Source organism: Mus caroli, unplaced genomic scaffold (genome assembly GCF_978045245.1).
Source record: "Mus caroli unplaced genomic scaffold, Mus_caroli_1 scaffold_1, whole genome shotgun sequence".
Classification (NCBI taxonomy): domain Eukaryota; kingdom Metazoa; phylum Chordata; class Mammalia; order Rodentia; family Muridae; genus Mus; species Mus caroli.
In genome coordinates this window covers 183,042,650-183,068,180 of record NW_028227256.1, presented here as the reverse complement: position 1 = coordinate 183,068,180, position 25,531 = coordinate 183,042,650, and the positions used below count along the sequence as shown (strand labels likewise).

The following is a 25,531-nucleotide window of genomic DNA, read 5'->3' as shown; positions in this document are numbered from 1 at the left end:
CATCTTCCCTCACTACAGTGAGGCATGCACAAAGACTATTCCTGGAGATAGTTAGCACTCTGAGTCAGTTCAGATCAAATGCATGTTAGGTGGACAATGTTTAAAACTCCCAACGTAAGGGTATAGAGTAAGTACCCTAGTTCATGTCTGTCTGCCGATTCCCTAGCTAACTGTCTGGCAGTCATCTCTATGTTAATATAGCGTGATGGCATCATATGTCCCATAATGAGATATATAATATGAAGGGAAACCTTAACAGTATTTATTACCTTGGTTTTTTAAAGTGTCCATTAAAGTCTGAGTAACATTTCTAAGGCAGGAAAACGATAAACGGTCACTGGCCAAAATGCTTTCCAGAGCCTAGAAGAAACAGTGAACAACTCTAGTGATTATGCAGCAACAATTTAGCTTTAGCCTCATACATACACCTGCATCTTTGCTATCCCACCTTCAATACACACAGCTGAGAATTCAAGTTACATTAAAAGTAGAACGTGACCGAGCCTATGTCCAGACAGAGAGCGAGTAACCAATGGGCGGTTGCTGGGCCACAGAATGGCCACACGACATAACAAGGACACAGTTATTCTCCAAAACAGTCTGAAGTGGCCTCCACGGAATGGGTGACAAGCAGAGGTTACCAGCATGCCAGTTATGAAGCTGCTACCTCATCACCACTTGCCGCATGTGCACATGGTGGGCTGCTGCAACTGCCATGCTAGCTAGACACAGTACACGCTCCGTCCTCCCTAATCCGGATGCTTAAAGGCCTTCAATCACAGGCTATAAAACACCTCATCACACTGGAGGCAGCGATGAGTCAGAACCAGCTAAAGTTCACATTTATCCTTTCATATTATCAGATTAAACTGGATTTTCACTGATGAGACAAGTAGTCTAAGCCTATGTACGCTGCCTGTGGCAGGACACAGGACTCCCAGCACTCAGGAGGTAGAGGCAGGTAGAGGCGTATGAGTCCCACATACACCAGCGCTACACAAAAATACCCTGCCAAGAAAGAAAGAAAGAAAGAAAGAGAGAGAGAGAGAGAGAGAGAGAGAAAGAAAGACAGGAAGGAAGGAAGGAAGAAAAAAAAACTATGTCTCATAACAAAATGACGTCTATAATTGAGAGGTCAAAATGACCAGAGATGGTAACTCACAAGACTGCCAGTCTTCTAATGAGGCAACATCTATAGCCCAGAAAGGAAGTGAGCAAACAGACCAAAACCCAGGGCAAGGGTAACCCTCCTGCTTCTCCAATACGGCAGACTGGTGGGCGAGTCCACTTTCTCCCCTCACTGGATTCAGTCTCTCAGGGTCTTCATTCTCTGCCTTTCCTCTGGTGTTATGAGGCCATCGGAAGTTTTGACTTTTCTAGCATTTTGAATCAAGCCCATGCTCTCATGTAGGATTGGTGGTATAGTGAGCAGAGGAGAAAGAGAACCCCTCATCAGACAGCCTGTGCCCTGCAGCATCCCAGCTCTGCTGGCCTGTGCTCACGGCGAGGGGAGTGATGGCTACCACTTCTCTACTTGACTCACTAAACTCTCTAGATGGTTAGTTACAGTGCTGGCACAGGGCTGTCTTCAATAACTGAGGAAGAGAAAGTCAATTAGCAGTCAGTGGAATGGAAAATTAGAGCAAAAATCAGAGACTTTTTTGCTCTATAATAATAAAACAGTAAAGTTTTTTGTTTGTTTGCTTTTTTGAGGCAGGGTTTCTCTGTGTAGTCCTGGCTGTCTTAGAACTCAATCTGTAGACCAGGCTGGTCTTGAACTCACAGAGATCTGCCTGCCTCTGCCTCTTGGGGGCTAAGATTAAAGGCATGTGCCATTACTACCTGGCTAATAAAGTATTTTTTTAAAATGGCTCCAATATAAACCATTCCTTACCGGTTTCTCCCACATATGTTGTGAAATAATAATATGCACACTGATCTTTGCCCTTGGTTCCTTGCTCACAGCTCTTATGGTTTCTAACAATAATTTCCTGAGTGACAGGTGCTAAACAATCTTTTGTTTTATTGACTGTTCTCGGCCCCAGCTCCTGGAACGGGGGTGCTAAAAATCCCTGCGGACAGAGAAACTGGGAGAATGTTCCGTCGTAACATTTCGTGTTTGCCCCCAGGTTCCCGATACAGAACTGAGACCTCTGCAACTTCGCTGGAGAAAACACAAACACCTTCTGTTTCAGTGAGGCAGTCCCTCCCTGGCACAGGCACAAGATGGGGCTGGCTACCATGGCAACCTGCCAGGAGCTTAGAGATTTCTAATTTTTAGCTTCCAGGGAGGAACACTGAAGGGGTAAATTAGCCAATAACAGTCAATGGTGCAATCGAAGTAATGAAACCTCCATAAACTCTTGCAGTGATAGTGGCCTTGGATTCAGATAGCTGACGCTTTGTAGCATGCAGAGACTCCTGGAGAGACAGGGAGGCTGCACACCCGTCTGCAGAAGCACCGCCCTGTGTACCTAGCTGGTTGTCAGTAGTCTTTAGTAACTGCTCCAACCTGTAAATAAAAAGAACTTCCCCGAGTCTGTGAGCTACCTACCAAACAAAAGCAAAGGCCAGGTCAAAAGTTTAACAGCCTACAGGTTGTGGCTGACATTTAAAAGTGGCGGGAAGTGTCATGGGGCTGAGTTCTTCAGGTCAGTAAGGTCAAAACTGATCTGGCAATACTGTGCACTGTGGGGCCACAGTGCCCAGGACTCTCAGGACAAGTGTAGCTAGATGTGTCATCTGCCAACATAACCGCAAAACTCACGGCCCGCCAATCCCACCCTCGGGTGTAAGTTCAATAGAAACCTGCATCATGTACTGGGAAACACATTGTAGATTGGCTGAAAAACTGGAAGCCACCTAAATGGTTCGACGGCAGGAGAGTGAATGTGAGCTATAGCACGTACACTAACGGGCTCCAGCTGTAGATCCACTCAGCATGGGCACTCGGAGAAACACTAACAGTCACAGAACACAACAGACAACATGTCTCCAACTCTAAAAAACTGAAAACACATCATGTCACTTGAGAGCAGCTTCACAAACGCAGTGTCAGCAAGAAACACAAAGTCATCGGGGTGGAGATGGACTGGGATGAGGAGGGGCAGCTGGCCTCCTCAGAGGTCCTGTATGTATGTGCGTACATAGAGCATATGCAGTCACATGTATAGTTAATATTTCCTAAGCTTTTGTACAAAGAGAGACCACAGGTCCTCACTCCTGCACGGGGCTATGAGAATAAAATCTTCCTCAGGATTGAGTGACATCGGTTTCTCAGGAGGAAAATTCACTATTACACACACTTACTTGTTTCTTGGTTGCAGGGTACTTAATATCAAGAATCAACTCCTTTATTTCTGTTTCAAATGAATCTAAAATGAGAAAAATCAGACTGAATGTTCATTTTATTCTAGGAAGAGGTTTCTATGGAAGACAGCTGTCTGCCCTCCGCCATCCTAAAGGAGCCACAGCCCTTGCCCCCACACAGCCCCTGCCCCCACACAGCCCCTGCCCCACATCATCATCTTCTTGAGCAGTTACGGCTCTGATTCCTTGAGGCCCTCACAGTGCCCGTGAGGTGGTTCCTTTGTTTGATGAGAGGCACTTACCCGGCCTGGGGGACTTGGCTCTCAGCAGGGCTGATAGTTTCTTCACTAAGTGCAGGTCCTTGGCTCTTTCACTCTTCTTATCACTAAAATAATAAACACAACTCATTATGCAACGTGGGTCTGCTCCTCCTAATCCTGATGCAATCCAAGTCATCTTTTGTCTGTTTCCAACTTCATTTTAAAAGGATCGGCTGGTGGTCAAACAAACCATCAAATGCTAAATATAACACAAAGGAACAAAAGAGCTCGGGGTAGCGGACCAGGCAAACCGTGTGCAGCACTGAGTCATGGCGCACGCACGCAGCAGCTCTTACCTCAGCGCTAGATGGAAAGGCACATTCACCGCCTTCACGCTTGCAGACACCGGGTCAACAAGACAGATCTGGTAAGTCTGAGGCTGCCAATTCTGACTTGTCACGTTGTTTAAGCCCATGATTTTGTAGCCAGGATACAGTAGCCTACGGCAATCACACACCAGGGGGGAAGATTATCAGCAGGAGGAGAAATTCCACAAGGTGCTCCAACCACAGCGACATCTTCATCAACTCAGGGGTACCCACCAGCCAAGTGATGCCAGGGAGCTAAGTGAGGTGGAGCTAACTCAGACAGAGGAGGTCTACTTCAGGGTTCTAGGAAACTGTATGAACACAAAACCACAGTCTAACAGCAAATACGGTGCATGCCTTGCCTTTCATCATCATTGGGAAACTCTGTAATTTCCCCTTTGGGGGTCTTCACAATGTAAGAAAAATGGCTTACAAATGGCTAGAGAAAAACCACGTAAGTCAGTGGCCGACTGTGGTGTTCTCAGTATTATTCCCTTGTTATGTAACACATGATCCTCAATTCTATGTCAGGCACTCATAGGGAAAACATGACAGACAGAGCATTCTGCAATTCTCCAGAACCTGTCATCTACTGCTGCTTTAAGGGCATTCCCCTGCGTTCCTCTCAGGGACCAGTGGATGGCGGGCTTGCAGCTCACCTGCAGTGTTTACCCACGTTGAAAGCTCCCACTCTAGGTCCTTGCTGTGTGTTCCACACTTCCAGAATCCCCCTTCGTGGTGCATAGATCACAAGGAACTGAGCTACCCGACTGGGCCCTTGAGTATTTCCAAAGGGGGAGAAATCCCCCTTTTCTGGCACTCGTTCATGGAGGTCCTCTACAATTTGAATCCATCCGACCTGTGCATCCCGATACCCTTGCCGACAGAGAAAGGGAGCAGTCAGTTTATTCATCTGGGTTCAACAGTAGGTCCTCAGGCACTACCGACTACTTAGGGGGAAGGGAAGACAGAGAAGGACTTTATCTTCTTATTATTAGAGACCTTAAACAGAAAAGATGAAAAAGGAATGTAATAACCTCTCACCAACACATCAGATTTTATTATGTTACCATTATATTTGCTTCAGATCATTCTTCTCTTTAAAAAGAAAATATGGCAGACATCACCAAAGCTTCCCGAGTCTATCCCTGCCTTTGCTCCCATTCCCTTCCTATCCTCTCTTTGAAAATTCCTTCCTTATAGAGAAAAACAGATCTGGGGAGAGTACTAGCTTGGCTAGTTAAAATACAGTCAAGAGAGAAAGTGGCCTTCCTGCGAGTGAGGCTCCTTGGTGGCACAGGAGAGGGAAAGCGGTGGCACAGGGAAGCACCAATAGCTGATGCCATTCTGCTTGGAGTGGCCCTCTCATCACCAATACCTGTGGGAATCACAAGTGACTGAAGCAGCCAGAGAGCCCAGGCGGCAACGCCAGAGCCAGAGCAACAGTGGCCGCCTGCACATAGGGAGAGGCAAGTGACGGGACTGATCAGAGTGCAGGAGGAGGAGGAGGAGGAGGAGGCGGTGGCGGTGGCGGTGGCGGCAGCAGCAGCTGAATAGGACAGAGTCCAGTGGGAACTCGCGCAAGGCCCTGGGTGCAAAACCCAGCAGCACAAACAACAAATGCAAGCCACACAAAGAGCCAGTGCTTTAGTCGATGATAACTGCTTGTCGGAGGTGACTGACTTGAGTTGATATTAGAAAGAAAAGTCATAGAGAACTGAATGCTGCTACCAACCAGAAGCTGAAGGATAAAGTTGCTCACTACTGAGGTAAAAAGTACGGCAGCCTTTTCTCCATTTTATAGGAAAGTACCTTTCCACATCCGTATTGCGATTCCTCGGGCTACGTCCAGTAAGATAACCCTGCCAAAATCATCTGTGACTGCTGCCAGGGTATTACAAGGAGACAGGCATATGCTTTCTCCGTGGCGTCTAGAATCCGGAAGTCCAAATCTGTCATTAAAAAAATAAACAACTAAAAGCTAAAATCACACTGAAAGCTAGAGATGTAGGATAATAAAATGCATACATAAAATAGACTGTGTCTATTCTCAATGAAAAACTGTAAATGCTGCCCGGTCTAGTACTCCATCATAGTTTCTGTGTACAACATAAGACACAGAAAAGAAGCATTCCCTCAGCACGGCCCTGCCGTTTCTGGTCTTGAGGAAGAGTCTTGTGTCAGGAAACACCATAACCAACTGCACTGCAGGACACTGCTCCGGCACAGGCGTCTTCGCTCAGTGCTGGAGAGCACACTTTGCTGACACTAATATGTCTGTCCATCTGTGAGGGTTCACTCTCACGTCTGGAATGGTGAGGAACCATGAGAAATCCCTAAGACCCTCACAAGGCACACTCCTGGAGTGTCTCTAGTGTGTCTCCAGGTTAGATGAGGGCTCTGACCTTGAACCCATGACTCCTTTGACATATCTATAGTATGATGGCATTATTGGGAGCTGTGAAAAGGACACCTAATTGAAAGCTGTAGGTCACTGAGGAATGTCTTTGGAAGCCTTATGGAAGCCTCTGGACTTTTCCTGGGTCCCATCGTTCTGGACTTGATTAAGAGGCTAATGGCTCTCCTCTGCCATGTGTTCCCACTACTCTTACAGTCTGCTCAAGAACATTGGACCAACTGACAACAGACCGAATCCTTTTGGAACTGTGAACCAAAATAAACTTTTCCTGCTTTAAGTTGTTTTTGTCAAATATTTTGACTTCAAAAACAACTAACCTACTGCCTAAAACAAGAGCTTTTCTTTTTCTAAAGAGTCTCTGCAAATGTGCTATTGGCCTATAACCAACTTATGTGAATCTCAGTGTGGCAGAGATAAACAGGAAACGGAAAGGAAGAAGGCCTTGACCTCCAGTGCTCAGACCCTGTCACGTGGGTGTGACACAAAGGCCATCTGACCAATTTCTGGTTGCTGAGTGAATTCAGAATTCAGGTGTGTTATAGCATGACATAGGAGGAAAGGCTAGGACACAGGTCAGCGGTACAGTGCTTGGCCCACGTGAAAGGTCCCAGAACTCCAAGAAGAAAAGTGACTGGAGCCTCTGTTTAGAGAGTAATGAATCCAAACCTACAAACCACAGAAAACTGACTTTACTAACAGTTCATTTGTCTGCTTTTTCTAGGTGAAGAACATCTTTAGAAAGAGGATTTGGCAGTGGTGGTGGTGCAATCCTAGCACTTAGGAGGCAGAGACAGGCATATTTCTGAGTTCGAGGCCAGCCTGGTCTACCAGGCCAGCCAGGGCTATGCAGAGAAACCCTGTCTTCAAAAAAAAAAAAAAAAAAAGGAAAGAAAGAATGAAAGAGGATTTGGAATATTACTTCCTTTATGGTGGTATTTTATATCAGGTAATGAGCAACAATTAAAAAGAAAGCCAAGCAAAAAGCAAGCCGTCTCTTCCGAAAAATTAAAGTAACAACAAAAAAGAGTTGCTCTTCAGACACACTGATACGTTCTACAGTAAAAAAGGAAGGCCATCCAAGCCGGCATTCTCAAGACTCATCTCCTCAGGGAGCTCGTGTTCTAGCTGAGAACACAGTCCCACCGAGGAGAAAGTCTCAGAAGCCAGAGTCACAGAATCAGAAAACCAGCTGAGGGCCCCAGGCGAGCGTAACTGTTACAGGCTGCTCAGAGCACCCCGAGAGAAAAGCATGGCGGACTTGCCTCACAGCTAGTGGGGTGGCCGGCTCCATCTTGGGCTTCTGCTTCTGGACAGTGTCTTCTTCATGCTTGCTTTTCCAACCAAGCCAACCACTGAGGAGAGCGGACACACGTGAATGCTAGCTTCGAGGGTCAGGCACAATCAAGGCAGCTCCAACTCAGAGCAAGCTAAAACTCGCATTACCTGGCGGCACTGAAGAGGGCGGAGGTCAGCTTACTTGCAACAGCGAGCGCAACGTGAGACAACAGAGGCTGTGTGCTTCCCTGTAGAACAGACACGCAGAGAGAACACAGATGAAGCCTGCTTCTAGAGGAGCCTTACATAAAGATGCCGTTCCAGAGTCTGCAGCAGGAGCTCTTCATGGAGTGTCCACTTCAGCAGCAGCAACAAGGTACAATTGACGTGAGGATTTACAATGAACCCACAAGTTGCTCCTGTCAGTACTTTGGCCTCAGCAATGAAAACTAACACACTGGGAAGCAAGAACTCCGCATTGTGCTTAGCTGCTGCTGGCCCGTAACCAACCTTTAAGGTCTCTCTCTTTAAACTATAGCTCAGAAAAAACCAAGGCCAATAAGACAACGGCCTTGTCTAGCTGTGCTGGTGGACTTCCCAGCTGTACAAACTGCCTCTCCGCTTACTTTTTAGAAAACTGTCTATTTGTATAAAAGAAACGATAGCTCAGGCCATCCAGAGCAGGCTGTGAGAAGTGAGAGTGCTTCTGAATGGAACACCTAGCTTTTCTCTATTTGAGGAAACGGTTTTCAAAGCCTGTATCAACTATAATGGGCCGCTTGTTCTGTCCCACACTTCCTCATTTAGTCCAATCCCTGGAGGGCTGACATAATTAACAACTAGCAGTTGCACCAATATTTAAACAAAGCTCGGCTGCCAAAGAACTCAGGGATTCAGAGGACCACAAATTTATTGTTTTTTTTCCCCCTTTGGGTGTTTTGTTGCTGATGCACACACACACACACACACACAAACACACACACACACGCACGGAGCAGGGACCAATGCCTCATGTAGCCCAGGCTAGCTTCACACTTGCTAGGTAGTAGAGATGACCTTGAACTTCTGATCCTCCTGCCTCCACCTCTCCCAGTGCTAGCACTGCAGGGATGCACCACCACATCTCTTATATGTTGCTGGAAAGCAAACTCAGCTTTTTTTTTCAAAAGAAAAAATTCTTTAGAAGAAGTTTGTGATTCATTTTAGCTTCAGGTGAAACATACAACCTTAATCTCTCTAAGGCTATGTTACTGTATCTAATCTTTAGGCAAATGAAACAGTTCAGAGTGACTCTGCCCATGCTGAAGCTCATACCTCGAGAGCATAGAAGAAGCCAGTGAACGGACTGGAGCCCACAGTGATGTACTGAGACATGGCAGGTGGACTGTTTTTAATTGCTGCATTAAATCCACCTATATTAGAAGCAGTCTTCATTTGATCAAATGGTGACAGAGTCATAATACCTTAAAATTAAAAGAAAAAGAAGATAAAAACCAGTTAGAATACATTAAAATGACTTCACTTAAATATGACTTTGCTTGTGCTTTAAGATGCTACTGAGTTTTAAGTAATTTGCAAAGCTACAAATACCCACGTTAGGGAGCACCAAGCGGCCCGGCAGGCACAGCCTGCTCCACCTCTTACTCTCAGGACTCCACAGCCATGTTGCTTTCTCTACTGCTTCAACCCGCCGCCACCCCTGCATTTTCTCCTCTGCTGTTTCCTGTCCCTCGCCTCCCTCTCCTCCAGCTCAGAACCGCGTCCCATTCCGGCCCCTCCCGAAGTCCTTGTGAAATCTTACTCTACATCATCTCCAGAGGAAACCTAAGCTCAGGTGTCTGCTTCTGAAGAAACAGCTGTTTACACAAGGCCTCTCCCAACTCCTGGTCCTTTGCCTCTGAATGCCAAACAAACTAGACTGTTGGCACGGGTGTCCCAGTCAGATGTGGCTAGCCTGGCCCCTACAGCAGTACTAACTTCTGATCTGCACACTGCTCTATGTGGTTGGCTGCTGTATCTAGGGAAGCACTGTCTCTTGTAACAAGCTGTAGAGCTACGCTTCAAGCACATAGGGTGAGACAGCTTACTGAGGGCCCTCTTCCCTTCTCATCCCTCCAAAAGCCATTTCATGTTCACTCCTGTCAGTAGAATGATGTAAACCTTACTGCTGCCTGAGGAAACGTTCACCTGTAATTTTATTTCCGCAGCTGAGACGTTCCCCCCGTTGCGGTTATAGTCTTGTTGACAGCATTCCCTAAACACAAGTCCTTTCCATGCTGGGAAGTACACTGGACTCTCTGCACCTAACCCTCCATAAACTGAAGCTCACTGACAACTCCCACACCTCCCCGTATCTGAGGACCTCCTTGCCAGTGTGACAGGTGAATGGGGCCTGCACTGAGGGAAGGCTGAGTGGCTGGGGGCTGGAGGGCAGTGTTCCAGGCAGGGGAGCAGCAATCTAGTGTTTGCAGAAGGCTCCAGGTGCTCCGAGGAGCCAGATCAGCACAACAGGATGCAGTGACAGGGACTAGGAGGCAAGGCCCACAAGCAGCAGAGCAGGCAAAGGCCCAGAGTGCAATGGGAGGAGGGGGAGCAGGTGAAGAGTGAAAAAGAAACAACACGTGTTGGAAGGAAAGCTACAACTGAATCTGGGAGGTCAAGTTTGTATATCCAGCAAAAATGTTCACACATGGATCTTAAATCACAAGTGGGGAGGGAGGGAGGGAGGGAGGGAGGGAGGGAGGGAGGGAGGGAGGGAGAGGGGCCTGGGAGGGAAAGCGGATGGAGGGGAGGTAGGGAGTGTGAAGGAGAGGGGAACCTGATCTGGTATTGGGTGAGGGAAAAGGACTGAAGCCCCGAGGGCCAGCAGAAAGAATGGAAACAGGCAACCCTGGGAAATAGGAGATTGATGAAATGAATGCCAGACAGCAGGGAGAGGGAACTTAGACAGCCCACCTCCAGCAGGAAGACAGGGCATCATCAAGTGAGGGATGGGGTTGTCATCCCACAGTCACACCTCTGGCCCATAATTGTTCCTGTCTGAAAGAATTACAGGGATGGAAATGGAGAGGAGCCTGAGGAAAAGAAGGTCCAGTGACAGGCCCAAAGTGGGATCCAGCTCAAGGGGAGGTCCCAGGGCCTGACACTACTACTGAGGTTATGGGACGCTCACAAAAAGGAACCTACCATGACTGCCCTCAGAAAGACCCAACAAATAGTTTTAAGAGTCAGATGCAGATATTTGCACCCAACCAATGGACAGAAGCAGCTGACCTCTGTTGTTGAATTAGGGAAGGCTGAAAGAAGCTGGGGAGAAGGGTGATCGTCCAGGAGGTCCAGCAGTCTCAATTAATCTGGACCCCTGAGATCTCTCAAACACCGGACCACCAAACAGACAACATACACCAGCTGATCTGAGGCCCCCAACACACATACAGTAGAGGACTTCCAGGTCTGTGTTCATTCAGAGATGATGCACCTAACTCTCAAGAGACTGGAGGCCCCAAGGAATTTAAAAGTCAGGTGGGGTGGGAGGTGGGGACATCCACATGGAGACAGGGGGGGTGGGGGGGAGGTATGGGATGTGGAACAGTCAGAGGGTGGATGGAGAGAGGGGAATAGAATATGGAGTGTAAAACAATAAATTAATTAAAAAAAAAAAAGAATGTGCAGCTCAAAGAACTGACCAGACTGTCTGGGGATGAAGATAGACACACTGTCATTTTATTTCTTGTTATTTGTAACTTTTGAAAACAGGCCATGGAAACATTTACTGTGAGACAAACCCACCCCAGCCTGGCTCCTGTGCTCACCTGTCTCCCCCAACTGCTCAGAATAAGGTAGTGAGGAGCTCCAGGCTGCCATGTCCAGAGAAGCACCCTCTCTTGAATACTGCTGCTTCACAGTACCAGCCCAAGACAACTGTATGTGCAGTCATCCCACTGCCTCTGAGCCTCAGACCACCTGTCTGCCCACTTGATGCTCTACTGGAATGTGCCAGAAGTCAACATGCAAAACCTAACTTGTGATCTGTGCAATTTGCCCCCCTTAAGGATCTTCTTTATTCTCCTTTCAGGGAACAGGTGCCGCGTGTGATTCTGTCACTTAGGGGAAGAGGGGGGGTGAGTCCTTGCGTCCCTTTTCTCACTTCTCAAACAGACCTGAGCGACTGTATGGCAAACATCAGACTGCTGCATCCGCTCTAAGTCCACACTCTCACATGTCTGAGCTACGCTGCTGCGTCTTTGATTCCTTTTCCACACCTCTTTCTAAGCAGCGCCCCAGGGGTGTTTCTTGGTCTTGTCTGTTTGTTTGAGACAGGGCCTCTCTACATAGGCCTGGCTGCCTTAGAAACCAAATTCAGAATAAAATGCACCTTCCTTATCTTCAGGTCTGACCCTTCTGTACATGTCCGAGCTGGCTTCCTTCTCACTCCCACCCTGTCAGCCACACTGACCGTCCTTGTTTCCAAGTCCTCTGAGGTCCTTGGGGTCCCCAGGCTGACAGTTTGGCTTCTGCTGAGGATGCTCTGACTACAAAGCTTCCCACGGCTGGCTGGCTGGGTTCTCTGGAGAGGCCTGTCCTCAGCATCCATGTCTTCACTTCCTCTACGCCAGAGCAGCAGTTCTCAACCACCCTAACACTATGATCCTTTCATACAGGTCCTCATGTCACAATTGTAAAATTATTTTCGTTGCTACTTCATAACTGCCTTTTTGCTACTGTTATGAATTGCAATGTAAATATCTGATGTGTAAGATACCCGCTATGTGACCCCTGTGAAAGGGCTGTTCCACTCCACGTTAGAATTTATGCTCAGTTAAACTCTCTGCTGGCTTCCTCCATGCTGCCTACTGGTGTTCTGGCAGCACCACATCTACTCATTGAGTTCCTGTTTATCTCTCTCAGCAGAATATAAGCTTTCTCAGGGCGGCGTCCGGACTGTCGTGTTTCCAGCACCCGCACTAGTCCCTAAATGATAGCTGTTTATTTACCGAATGAGTTAATTAAGACCTTTATGTAGAGATGTAGATAAAGTTATTGTGCTGTTATTGTTTTCATGTATAGGCTGGGGAGTAAATGAATAGAATAATGTTTTCTATCCAGTCATTTTCCCCAGCCAGCTTCAATGTTCCAAAGTCTAATTAGCAGAGCAGGGAGGGGACCCTGGGCTGAACTCAACACTTTGGAAATCATATGTTGACATTTCTCTTAGCAAAAAACTGAAGACACGGAAGTGTTTACCAATAGAGCATCCCACACATTACATATACAATACATAGAGTATTCTACATAAGAATGGTATACAGGAGTATGCAGATAGAATCAGCAGGCCTGTGTGCCAGACACCTTCTGCCAGCCAGCCCTCCACATAACTCCTGCCTTCCCTAGAGCAGGCTTTTGACAGTTCCTGCTGACTTCTGGCTGAATTCCGACAATAGGAGTTTCATCAGGAGACCAGAGAGAGAAAGGGCTCCTTCCCCAAGAGCTGGCTGTACCCTGAGGAAGAGTCATCTTACTCCCTGGCACTTGTTCCATCACGATCTGCGAGTGTGAAGATGGCTCCCGGCCTGTAACTCTTCAGGCTTGGCTGTGGCTAACAGCCTGGCTGTTAAGAAGTCTGGTATATGGACATTGCTGGGGCTTACACAATAGCAAGTCCGTAGAGCATCTCTGTAAGCAAACCTTTCAAGCATCCTCTGTCTGTCTTCTGTCCTCCGTTAGGACAGAGGCTGACAAATGTCCCCTTAGTAAACCTGATGTGAAAGGAGTTGGTACTATAGTACCATTTAAGAACCTGCCTTCCCACATGACAATATGCATATAACTTATGCACTCACACACAAACCAGGAGCTAAACACCAATGATGAGGACCTCTGGATAAGAGGGAAGTTTTTGTTGTTCTTTTTTTCTATGTATTTATACACTGTTCTATTTGTTTGTTTTGTTTTGTTTTTTGAGACAGGGTTTCTCTGTATAGTCTTGGCTGCCCTGGAACTCACTTGTAGACCAGGCTGGCTTCTAACTTATAGAGATCCACCTGCCTCTGCCTCTCTCTCTCTCTGCCTCCCAATTGCTGGGATAACAGGTGTTCATGTAACACTAGTGCCCAGCCATTGGTCAAATTCTTAACATATATTACAACAATGAAAAATATTTTAAAATAGTATATCTCTTTCTATTTTCACTTTTACCACCTTAATTCAGAAGCCCATTACTTCTCACTAAGATTAGTACAGTCTCCTTATTAGTGTTTTCTTTCGTTCTTTGTTTAAAACTTAAGATGGAGTATGGCCACATTTCTCATTCTGGCCTTGAGTTTGCTGTATTCCTACAAGAGCTGGAATTATAAGCATGCACAAACATATCCATCTTCTCCTAATAGTGACCATAAGACTAATAGAGACTATTTCCAGTCTCTAAGCTGTCTTCAGAGTGGTTTTCTTCTAACAGGCAATGTGAGGGCACTATTGCTGAGAAGTCAGCGGTTCTTGACTCGGCTGAGATAGCCCATTCCTGTGTAAGTGCATGAGGCCTTCAAGGCTAGGTCCCTGTCTGTGTCCCTGGCCTCACTCTCACCAGCTCCCCTGGCACTCACTCCAGGCCAGTGTGTGTGTTGGCTAGAGAGCTTGTTCTTTGCCTGTCAGATTCCGTCAAGTTGCTCAGTGCTGGGCCTTTGTCTTCCCCCTTGGAGCCTACTACAGTGCTCTACTCTTCTGTGGATCTTTCAACTAAGTGGCTTTCTAAGCCACTGAGAATAACTGGAACTGACACACCTCTGGACAAGCCAGGACTTTGTATTCCTGTGTTTCTGCTTTAGGTTTTTTCTTTTTTTTCTTTCCTTTATATAATATATATAATTATATTTAATATATAATATGAGAGAGAGAGAGTCAGACAGTTATAATGGGTCTTGTTCTATAATGCAGTCTGGCATCAAACTCCCAATCCTTCTTCTGCCTGGTCTCTCAAGTCCTTAGAAGACAGGTATGTATCACCATGCCCAGTCTTTGACATCTATATTCTTGAACTAACATAATAATCCCTCAAATACTCTCATGGGAAGAAACCTGCTTTATTTATTTTCTGTTGGTCCACAAGGTACATTTTACAAGACTGATCTGTAAGGTCATTACAAGAACCAGAATGTCATAGACAAATGACAACAAAACCACTACTCTATCTTAAAGACATAAGCGTCACTGAGAATAACTGGAACTGACTTCCCGGTGTCTCACTAAAGGCAGTGGATTTCTTTTTCACATAAGAATTAATGTCAATTTATTAGATGTTTCAGTAAAAATGTATAAGAATAAAAATAAAGGTAGAACTAGCAATGCTTACCAATACTAGCATGATCGATGATGGTGTCAATATCTTGAAGACCCCATTTCTTATAAGCTAATGGTGGTGGCTGAATGTTCTCATTGCCTGATGCTGCAGCTATCAAAAAGATCAGACAATCCAAACAGTTACAATGGATAGGATGGCATTTTATCAAAGTCATCTAATTTATAATTTACTGCCCTGAAACATCAACTAATAACAAAGCACAGTAATAACAAAGGCATAAGATGAGATTTATTCATGCCATGGCAACGCACACAAAAACACAACTGCCAAACGACCCTCGTAGCTGGTCCTAAGTGAGCAGCAGGCTTCGTCTGTGGCAGACAAACTTGCATAAGCCTGTAAGCCTCCTGCTGTCCAACCAAAGACAGAGTCTAAGACCATAAGAGCAGCAACTTCTGCCAACAGCAAACGTCAGCACTGCCTGAGAGCACTGGCTTCCAGCTGGTTTTGTAAGCGTTTACAGAGGCCTGAGGTACCCATATCCACCCGACCCACGTGACGTGGCAAATAGGCCAGACTTTCTTATACTCTTATACACATAAGAATATACATTTTATTCTTACACAAATAAATGGGGATTGTGGTTCAAAAAAAAAAAAAAAAAGGCCAACAATACCATTGACAGAACTGTCTCAATTATTTCTTCCTAGTTTATGATTAGAAACCTTACTAACAAAAAATGGTCATTTTCTTTTGGTAAATATAGAAATGGTTATTTATTATTTGGAATAGCCCAGGGTCACATACCACAGTCTATTCTCTTCCTTGGACCCTCAAAATGGTGATTATCTCACCAATCTGGAAATAATAAAGCCACAATGGGCTAAATTTAAACAGTTTAAAAGATAATGAAAATAGGCATAAAGATTCAAAGCATGCAGATGTAAGGAAAAAAGTATAGACAACTGAAAAGGACATAAAACTGAGACTTGAGAATTTCCCCATCACAGCCTGCAAAGAGACAACCTGTCCACTGGGGAGACAGTGCGGCCATGTGAAGGCTCACTTCCCCTCCACATGGAACGGCTTGTTTTGCACCTTATATAAATTTAGACTTAGAATCTTGTCCTTATTGTTGCTAAGCAGCAAACACATCCTACAGAAGCTGTTCTCAAGGGGCTGGCAAGATAGCTCCATTAGTAGCCCACACATCACCAGGACCTGATCCAGAACCCCAGCAGCCATGTAAAAACCACAGTGTGGTACCTACAATGAGCCCTATGGCCCTGCTGGTAGGGGATGAAGATGGGAAGATCCCTGAACCAGTGAGCTCCAGGCTCAGTGATGGACCTGTCTTGCAAGAATGAATGAGCGAATGAATGAATGAGGTAGCAAGTGAAGAGTGCTGAGGGAATACCCTGGCTGCTGACCCTAGTCTCTGCACACACTCCACCATCACCACAGTGCGGCTTCATGATTGTGATTATCCATGCAGCACAATAATGAAGTCCTCATACATGCAACTTAGACTTCCAGCATCTCTTCATTGACAAGTGTTTCCAATAAAGAGGCCAAGCTGAGCTGCCAGGCCCTCTCTCCCCTGAGAGAGAAAGTGTTAGCACACACTGGTGCCTCTATTCTCAGTGAGTGGAGGTGATGGAGCCAGAGGAACCTAGCGCACGGGTCCCATAGCTTCTCTCCTAGGGAGAGGTTTGCTGGCTGCATCAAGTCCTCGCCCAGCCAAGCTATGAGTGACCTGAAGAGAGCCTGCTGCTCTCGGGCTGCCACACCCACTTACAATACCTCAACAGCAGAGGCTCCGGCCCCTGCTTATGAAGAGTCCACCCTGCAGGAGGCACATCGCTTGTGCGAGGAGGAGGCCACACTGAATAAAACTATCATCACCAGAACTTGCACACTTCTTGCCAAAAAATTACCTTTTGCTACTTGGTTTCGACAGGCTCGAAGAGACTGAAAGAGACTAAATCCATCAATCGTCACAATGGCAGCTGGATATAAGATGCTCAGTTCTTCATTCTGGGGGGAAATAAAGAAAAAGAAACTTTTCTTAAACAGATACAACAAACATCTTCCTTTTTAAAACCACAGAGAATCATATTTAAATGCTATGACTAAACAGTAAACTCTGAAACAAAACTATCTGGGAAAAAAATCAGCAAGAGGAAGTAGGAGCTAACTTCAGAACACTTTCCAGTCAGAGACTTGACTTTCTCTCAGATACAGCTTTTAAATGTACTAGGAAGTAGTTTCAGGATAATAGTGAAAATAATAAAATTTTTGTTTCAGTTCATAAGAAATACCCATTATAAAGATGTAAGTCAAGTGTTAAAAACAGAAGCTGACCAAATGTGGTGGCACGTGCCCATAGAGACACGTGAATCTCTGTGAGTTCAAGGCCAGCCTAGTTTTAGGACAGCCAGGACCACATAAGAGAGACTCAGTGTGAAAACAAAACAGAACAACAGCAAAAAACAAACAAATAAAACACTTCAACACCTCACAGACGCTCACTGAAACCAGAGGCCTGTCCCAATACTCATTCTCAAATAAATTCATATACGTTTGCATAAGTCTACCATATATTATAATATATATATATACACACACATATATACATACACACACATACACACACATATACATACATACATATATGTGCATGTATGTATGTGTGTGTGTGTGTATATATATATATATATATATATATATATATATATATATAGAGAGAGAGAGAGAGAGAGAGAGAGTCTCTAGTAACCAGTACCACAGCCATATTTCATCTATCTATCTATCTATCTATCTATCTATCTATCTATCTATCTATCTATCTATCTATCTATAAATGTGCACACCTTTGGCCTATATCACAGTACTGAGTGTGATGCCTCTAATGAACACTATATTAATTAATCAGCTAACTAATTAATACTGTTACATCCCTGAGGATTCAGCCCAAACCTTGGACACTAGGCAGGCATTCTGTCAGCTGAGCTTCAGCTCAATCCTATTTTTTCCATTTTAGTAAGCACAGAGAAAAGATTTAATTTTGTTTTTAGTAAGCAGAGATAAGATTTAATTTTTTTTTTTTGTCACAATCTCCTGTGCCTCAGTAATTTTTAGAAATCCAACTTCAAGCAGGACCAGATGATCACAATACTAGGGAGACGACTGTGGGTCCCAGAACAGGACACAAAGAAACACAAAGAAATCCCAAACAACAGACAGACCCCATAGCTACCCTCCCTGAGTCCAGTCCCTCCTAGCTCTGGCCTGTGGCTTCATCACCTCATTTTCTCGGAGCCTCTCTAACCCTCAGCATCAATTCTGATGATTTTTAGTTTATGCAAACTTTGCGTGCTCTGCTAATCAGCCAGCCTCTCTATTTTCTAATGTGTTTCTCTGTTACCATGTACAAAGTCCGACACTTAAATCTTCCCTCACTTTTCTCCTAACTACTAGAGACTTCACCTTCTCTTTTCCCACTGACCAGTTAAATTGCATGCCCATTATCCAAGGCTCACAGCAAATCTCACCCCATGGGATTTCCTCTTCTTCAACAGAGCCATATAGCTCACCCTTTCTCTAAGCGGGTAGCTTATTTTGACTGCATGATTGATTAGTTATGTTATTGAGTAATTCATTCTTAGATGCTGACAGACAAAATCTAGTTTCTTGTACTACATTTCTTTTTCTATAACTTCTGTAATCTATCATGGAATTTAGGTCTATTTATTCATATGGTATATACCTGTATATACCTGCATATACCTGTATATACCCACAACCTTTTTAGGTTCATAGATCTGAGTGCTTGGTCACCAGGGAGCAGCACCATTAGGAGGTGTAGACTTGAGTAGGTGTGGCCTTGTAGGAGAAATTGTGTCACTTGGTGTGTGGGTGGTGTTTCAAATGCTGGAGCCAGGCCCAGTGGCTCTTGATCTTCCTGCTGATGTGGATGTAGAACACTTAGCTACCTCTCCAGCACCATGTCTTCCTGCATGCCACCACACTTCCCACCATGGCAATAACGGACTAAACATCTGAACTGTAAGCCAGCCCCAAGGTAAATGTTTTCCTTTATAAGGGCTGCCATGGTGTTGGTGTCTCTACACAGTAATAGAACACCCACTAAGATGATCATCCTAATACAATATTGCACTTATAAAACACGAAGACTGGTATTCAATTTAGCTTCCAATTATCTCCTGAGAATATGACAGCTCAGCTAACTGTGCCATAAAACAAATCTCTTAATTTTCCAACAAAAGAGCAAAGGAAATTGCTTCAAAACAATGATATTGCTTCTTTCTTCCTAACTGATTTTATACATATGGATATTTTATCTGCATGAGTGTCCGTGTATCACAAGTGCCTAGTGACTTGGGAGGGCAGAAGAGCCCTGGAACAGGAGTCACAGATGGCTTTGAGCCACCATATGTGTTCTGGGAAATGAAGCTGGGTCCTCGACAAACGCATCCGGTGCTCTAACTGCTGAGCCCCTCTCCAGCCCTGCACTTCACACTGTTACAAGGTAAAGAGCGTCAATCTTACATTACCTGCTCAGTCACTCCAGGGTGTCTTGGGATTTCATAGGTCCTGCATTTAAGCTGAAGCACTTTGTCCTCATTCAAAAGTTGTGCAAGCAAAAGCACTCCGCTCTAGAAACAAGCACAGAGGGCCTTGTTGGTTTCCTCTTCAGTGCCACTCCCCTACGGTCTCCCAAGGACGCCGGGTCCACTCCTTTCACAGCGTACAGCCTCTCTTCTGTTTCTTCTACAGACAGTTCCTCACTTTTCCTGTCCCCGCCCCATAGGAAGTACTTCTCAACCTGTGGGTCCCGACCCCTTTTAGGGTTGGATGCCCTTTCACAGGAGCAGCCTAAGACCATCAAAGAACATAGTCACATTGTTTCATGACAGTAGGAAACATTCAGATAGGAAATCGCAGCTGCATTAGGAAAGCTAAAGAGTCAGCTACATCTCTCTAGGCATTCGTGTTAAGGCTACCGTCTTAGATACCCACCTGCATTCCTGGTAATAAAGTCGTAAGACAGTATGATGGATGCACAGCCCTGCAGTCAGCTAGCTGTCTGCCCCTGGAAACCCAACTCACCTCAGTGTAGAACCGCACATAACCAGATGTAAAGCCCACCACAATGCAGGTCCAGTCAGGGCGCCCAGTGGAACTCCTGTCACAGATAAAAGTGATGAATGACTGTAGTGTCTCAGCCACCAAGGCAGAAGAAACAGAAGCCGGTCTCATCCTTACCTCTTCTGACTCGCCAGTGGGATGCACAGAGCACTGGTTACATACTCCCTACAGACAGAACAAAAGCAAGATCGTGAGCTTAGTCACTGTGCTTAGCAATAACGTGGGGGAGGGGGAAAGGCAGTCTTACTACACAGCACTGGCTGGCCTGGCATTCACGACATAGACCAGACTGGCCTAGACCTGAGGAGAAACTCATCCACCTTTGCTTTCTCAGAGCTGGGGATTAAAGGTGTGCACCACCATAGCTACATTAATTATTTATTTCTCTATAATTTAATGTTAAGAGGCAGTAGGTACAAAATGACATCCTGTGTGTAGTGGCTGGTTTTGTGTGTCAACTTGACACGAGCTGGAGTTATCATAGAGAAAGGAGCCTCCCTTGAGGAAATGCCTCCATGAGATCCAGCTATAAGGCATTTTCTCAATTAGTGATCAAGGGTGAGATCTTTGTGGGTGGTGCCATCCCTGAGCTGATAGTCCTGAGTTCTATAAGAAAGCAAGCCGAGTAAGCTATGGGAAGCAATCCAGTAAGCAGCACCCCTCCATGGCCTCTGCATCAGCTCCTGCCTCCAAGTTCCAGCCCTGTGTGAGTTCATGTCCTGACCTCCTTTGGTGATGAACAGCAGTGTGGAAGTGTAAGTTGAATAAACCCTTTCCTCTCCAGCTTGTTTCTTGGTCATGGTGTTTCACTGCAGCAGTAGAAACCCTGACTAAGACATTGTGGACCATTTTTATTTGACTTTTCCTTGTTTCTCAGGTGATCTGACACCCTCATTTGACCTCTGAGGATACTAGACACATACTTGTGCTGATACACACATACAGACAAAACATTAACATCCAAAAAATTAAATAAATCTTAAAAAATATTTTTCTTAGTTTGTAAAAAAAAAAATCATAAGAGCAATAAAACAATATCTGCTAACCAAATAGTTCTCCACAACCAGTAAAGTTGCGATGGAGACACATACACACATGCACACACTTAAACACACACTCACACACACACACACACACAAGTTTATAAATAAGGAAACAGATGCATTTACAAACAAATCCAGTTCATACATTTGACACACAAAGAAACAAACAAGTGAGCTCGCACCTACCCTTCCTCTGCACTTACGGAGCCGCTCCAACCAACAGCAAACTGCATTTCTTCCTTCCCTTTATCACCATGCTTCCATTTTTCTGGAAAAAATAATAAAAGATAAAATAAAACCAACAAACTTACTTGTAGATTTTTATCTTTCCACTTTGAAAAGTTGGATATAAAATTGTAGATATAAAATTCTGTAGGAACTGACTCGGCATTCATTATAGGTAATACATATGTTTTAATTTGCAAACGCATTTTATAAAACTGTCTGGTCTTCCAGCCTGTAGTCTCTCCTTCCTGCAGTTTGACCCACAACTTACTACTCTACTCAGAGGTTCTGCAGAATAAAATCACCAACACTCATGGACCACCTTATTGACTTTACTTATAAGACTACTTTTATTTTCAAATGGCAGGGGAAGGTTTTATATTAGATTTATGCCACGAGAACGAATTTTCTCTGTAAGACTACCCACAAACATTTTATATATAATCTTATTTTGTTCTAGGAGGTCTTTCATAATCTGTGTATCTTCAAATTTCAATATTTAATCTTCAACAAAAACATATGAACTAGAAACTTAGGAACCAAGTGAAACTTTACAGTACTGTGAGTTTTCAAGCTGCACCAGCCCCCTTCCCACTGCTGTAAGGGGCCAGCTCCAGCCCTTTTCAGGACTGAGGATCCTTTGCAAGAATTAAGTGATGGTCAGCACTGTCCTGCAAGTGTCACATGACAGCTAAAAAAGAGGCAACACAGAAGAAACACCAAGTACTCTGGGTCTAAGGAGCTGGCTCAGACCATAAACTAAAGGCCAGGCACTTCAGTGCCAGGGAGGCAGAGACAGAGGATTCCAGGGTCCACCGGGCCAGTTTCAGCTCCAGGCTCAGCAAGAGACCCCGTCTCAGAAGCTAGAGTGAAAAGCAACCAACAGAAGCAACCATGGCCCTACACACATGCACAGGCACCTGCACATACATGTGCACACACAAACACACACAGACCCCAAAAGGGAAATATTCCATTTATATTAAACGTAGCATGTAAAGTGCAGAACCACCACGTAATACAGAGCAGGAATACCACTGTGTCCGAGTCTGCTTTCTGCTTTAATCTCTGCATTAGCACGGAGGCAGCAGAGAAGAGAGGGTACTTACGCACTAGGAATGCGGCCTTCTGCTCCCGAGCTATAACCATAAGGTCACTGGTTGGAGATAAGGATAAAACACATTCTTGAAGCCAGGAATTTTTTTGTGTTTTAGAAGTATTTCCTTCTTCTTCCTATGCATAAAAATGCAATTACTATAGATGCACAAACTTTACAGAGCACTGCAATTGTGCTGCCTGTCTTGACTTAAAGGGAGAGGAAAAAATACTCCCAATTCTTCCACACCAAAATCTATCGATAACAGCCACCGAACAAAACACTACTGTGAACTCATCTGTTCGGAAACTCACACAAAACCTTTACATACAAGTAACACACAGCATTAGTGGAATGTCACACAAACATCACTCTCCAGTAGTAACTTAGTTCTAGGAACTTCACTGGGCATTAAAAAGGTCGTTAGAAAAATCTCTCAGGAGAGGCCCTTGGTCCTGTGAAGGTTCTATGCCCCAGTATAGAGGAGTGCCAGGACCAGGAATGGGAGTGGGTGGGTTGGGGAGCAGGGGGAGGGGGGAGAGGATAGGAGATTTTCAGAGGGGAAACTAGGAAAGAGGATAACATTTGAAATGTAAATAAGGAAAATATCTAATAAGAAAGAGAGAGAGAGAGAGAGAGAGAGAGGGGAAGAAAGAAAGAAAGAAAGAAAGAAAGAAAGAAAGAAAGAAAAGAAAAGAAAAGAAAGAAGAAAGAAAGAAAGAGAGAGAGAGAGAAAGGAAGGAAGGAAGGAAGGAAGGAAGAAAGAAAATAAATCAATCCAGAAAGAAAGAAAGAAAGAAAGAAAGAAAGAAAGAAAGAAAGAAAGAAAGAAAGGAAGGAAGGAAGGAAGAAAGAAAATAAATCGATCCCAATGACGCCAAAAGAAAAAAAGAAAGAAAAAAAATCTCTCAGGTCAGGCAAGCAAAGGTGCCTGCCACCAAACCAAGCCTTAAGACCTGAGTTCACTCTCCAGAACTGACATGTTAGAAGGAGAAAAGAGACTCCTCCAGGTTGTCCTTTGACCACAAAACACACACACACACACATACACACACACACACGCACACGCACACGAGTGAGAGAGAGAGAGAGAGAGAGAGAGATCTACTCTGAAAAGAAGCAGTGAAATAAATTAATGTCTGCTATTTCCTGTGATATGCTGCACATACAAGCAAATATATTCACTGTCCTTCCCTCCTTTCTCTTGTGAGATGCACATATAATAGATGCATACTTTCTTCATGCCACAAGAAATTTCTTTATTCTTTTAGATGGCTTCATAGTACTCTGTCAAAAGGACACTTAAGACATGGGATATAGAAAGTGTTTGGATTCCCTCTAAGGCCTGCAGCCTCTGGTATGGTAACACACGCTTCCCTTCATGTTAGGAGTAAGAATGTGGAGCCTGAGCTAAGAAGGTTGCATAGTCTTGAAAACAGGAAGACATTATTCCTGGCAAATTTTATATTTTAGTCAAGCTCTTTTTAAATGGCGTTCTCTGTCTACCTTACTCTCTTAAAAACATATTTTTATACAGAAAAAACCAGAAGGTCTAAGTCAGCTGTGAGTACAATTCTCCTGGATCCATAGTTCCTACAAGAGCACAGTCCTTTACTCCATGCAGTGTCTGAGGCTCCTCAAGGTGCCCCTGTGAGCAGAGGCCATCATACCCTATAGCCTCCCTGCTAGTGACTGAGACCCGAGATACTAAGTCTGAGTCTTGGGTCCCTTCGTGAAAGTGAAACCCCATCTTCAGACGATAAGCCTAGAAAGAGAGCAAACCACAGAGAAATACTAAATATTTGATTAAAAAACAGTGACAGTTCAGGGATTATAGGCACACACCACCACACCCAGCAAAGCCAATTCTTTTTCTTGAGGTATTTTTTTAACCACACCTTTAAAAGGTGTTTTCCTTTTCTCCTCTGTGGCGGTTTTAATGATAATGTCTGCAGTGACTCAGAGAGTGGCATTATTGGACAGGTAACCTTGCTGGAGTAGGTGCTACCTGGTTGGAGGAAGTGTGTCACAGGGGGTGGGCTATGAGGTTTCAGAAGATCAAGCAGACCCATTGTCACTCTCTTGTCCTGCTCCTGTGGATCCAGATATAAAACTCTGAACTACCTCTCCAGCACCACGTCTGCCCGCTTGCTGCCATGCTTCTCACCACGACGATAATGGACTAAACCTCCTGAATTATAAGCCAGCCCTGACTAAATGCTTTCCTTTCCAAGAGCTGCCACGGTCATGGTGTCTTCCCAGCAATGAATCCCTGTGACATCCCTATGTGCAATCCCAGTTCCTTCAGTAACTGCCCCATGCTCTCACTTTTCCCTTCTTGGAAGTGTGGTCAGCTGACGGAAAGGAACAAGGGTTCTTTAAGAATCCAGCTCAAGGCACAGGCAGCAGCAGTAGAAATAGAAGCCGTGCATGACCAACAGAGATGTGTCTGCAGGAGTTCCTGTGTCAGAACTTTCAAAGACACTTCAAGTCAAAGCAGATACAATTTGACAAAAATACACCAGGATAGGAACAATCAGAAAGCCACACCCCAGGCTGGACCATGATTAACTACTAGCTTTACCACGAAGCTGCACTTCCAGTTTATCAACAGGCAGTGAGCTGTACAGAACAACAAGCCATGAAGCCCAAGGCTTTGGTGCACATTTGGTAACTGGCAAGATGCAGGTTCATTTTGTACCTGAGGACCTTTGCCTACCAATTAAGTTTCTGAAAAACCTATCTACAATAAGGGGCCACAGACACTAATATTGCCCCCTTGAAGGCAGTGATCCTAAAATAACTCCACCAACTGAAAAGGTGGTTAATTTCCCAAGTGAGGTGGGAAATTAAAAAGAAAGAAAACAAAGTACCCCACAGTAAAACAGGAAGTTTCCTACAAAACCAGACTCCAAGACTGGCAGCGCATCCGTCACTATAAACGTGAGCCTATTGGGAGAGGGAAGAAAGCTGTTTCACTGCGGCCTGTATACGGAGGCTTTTCCCTTAAGACCAGGGAAAATGTCTTCACCTGAACCAAGTGGGGATCAACCACAGAGCCCCAGGAAAA

General features: G+C 44.9%; 1 protein-coding gene and 1 non-coding gene across 3 annotated transcripts in view; both read right to left on the bottom strand.

Moving 5' to 3' along the window:
- Nucleotides 1–25,531, bottom strand: part of Rab3gap2 (RAB3 GTPase activating non-catalytic protein subunit 2) — a 76,375-nt gene that overhangs the window by 26,859 nt on the left and 23,985 nt on the right. For both annotated transcript variants that reach the window (XM_021171092.3, XM_021171095.3), the window contains exons 3-18: nucleotides 22,475–22,598; nucleotides 21,327–21,408; nucleotides 20,215–20,262; nucleotides 20,059–20,134; nucleotides 19,503–19,604; nucleotides 16,863–16,962; nucleotides 14,977–15,075; nucleotides 8,946–9,094; nucleotides 7,800–7,879; nucleotides 7,619–7,708; nucleotides 5,750–5,889; nucleotides 4,597–4,813; nucleotides 3,926–4,069; nucleotides 3,612–3,694; nucleotides 3,310–3,374; nucleotides 270–360 (exon numbers count right to left, since the gene is read on the bottom strand). In XM_021171092.3, the coding sequence (XP_021026751.1) occupies nucleotides 270–360; nucleotides 3,310–3,374; nucleotides 3,612–3,694; nucleotides 3,926–4,069; nucleotides 4,597–4,813; nucleotides 5,750–5,889; nucleotides 7,619–7,708; nucleotides 7,800–7,879; nucleotides 8,946–9,094; nucleotides 14,977–15,075; nucleotides 16,863–16,962; nucleotides 19,503–19,604; nucleotides 20,059–20,134; nucleotides 20,215–20,262; nucleotides 21,327–21,408; nucleotides 22,475–22,598 (1,690 nt within the window). The remainder of the gene's footprint in view (nucleotides 1–269; nucleotides 361–3,309; nucleotides 3,375–3,611; nucleotides 3,695–3,925; nucleotides 4,070–4,596; nucleotides 4,814–5,749; nucleotides 5,890–7,618; nucleotides 7,709–7,799; nucleotides 7,880–8,945; nucleotides 9,095–14,976; nucleotides 15,076–16,862; nucleotides 16,963–19,502; nucleotides 19,605–20,058; nucleotides 20,135–20,214; nucleotides 20,263–21,326; nucleotides 21,409–22,474; nucleotides 22,599–25,531) is intronic.
- LOC115032427 (small nucleolar RNA SNORA36 family) lies at nucleotides 12,691–12,822 on the bottom strand. The gene has a single exon (XR_003838106.1). It is a non-coding gene; the product is annotated as a small nucleolar RNA SNORA36 family (small nucleolar RNA).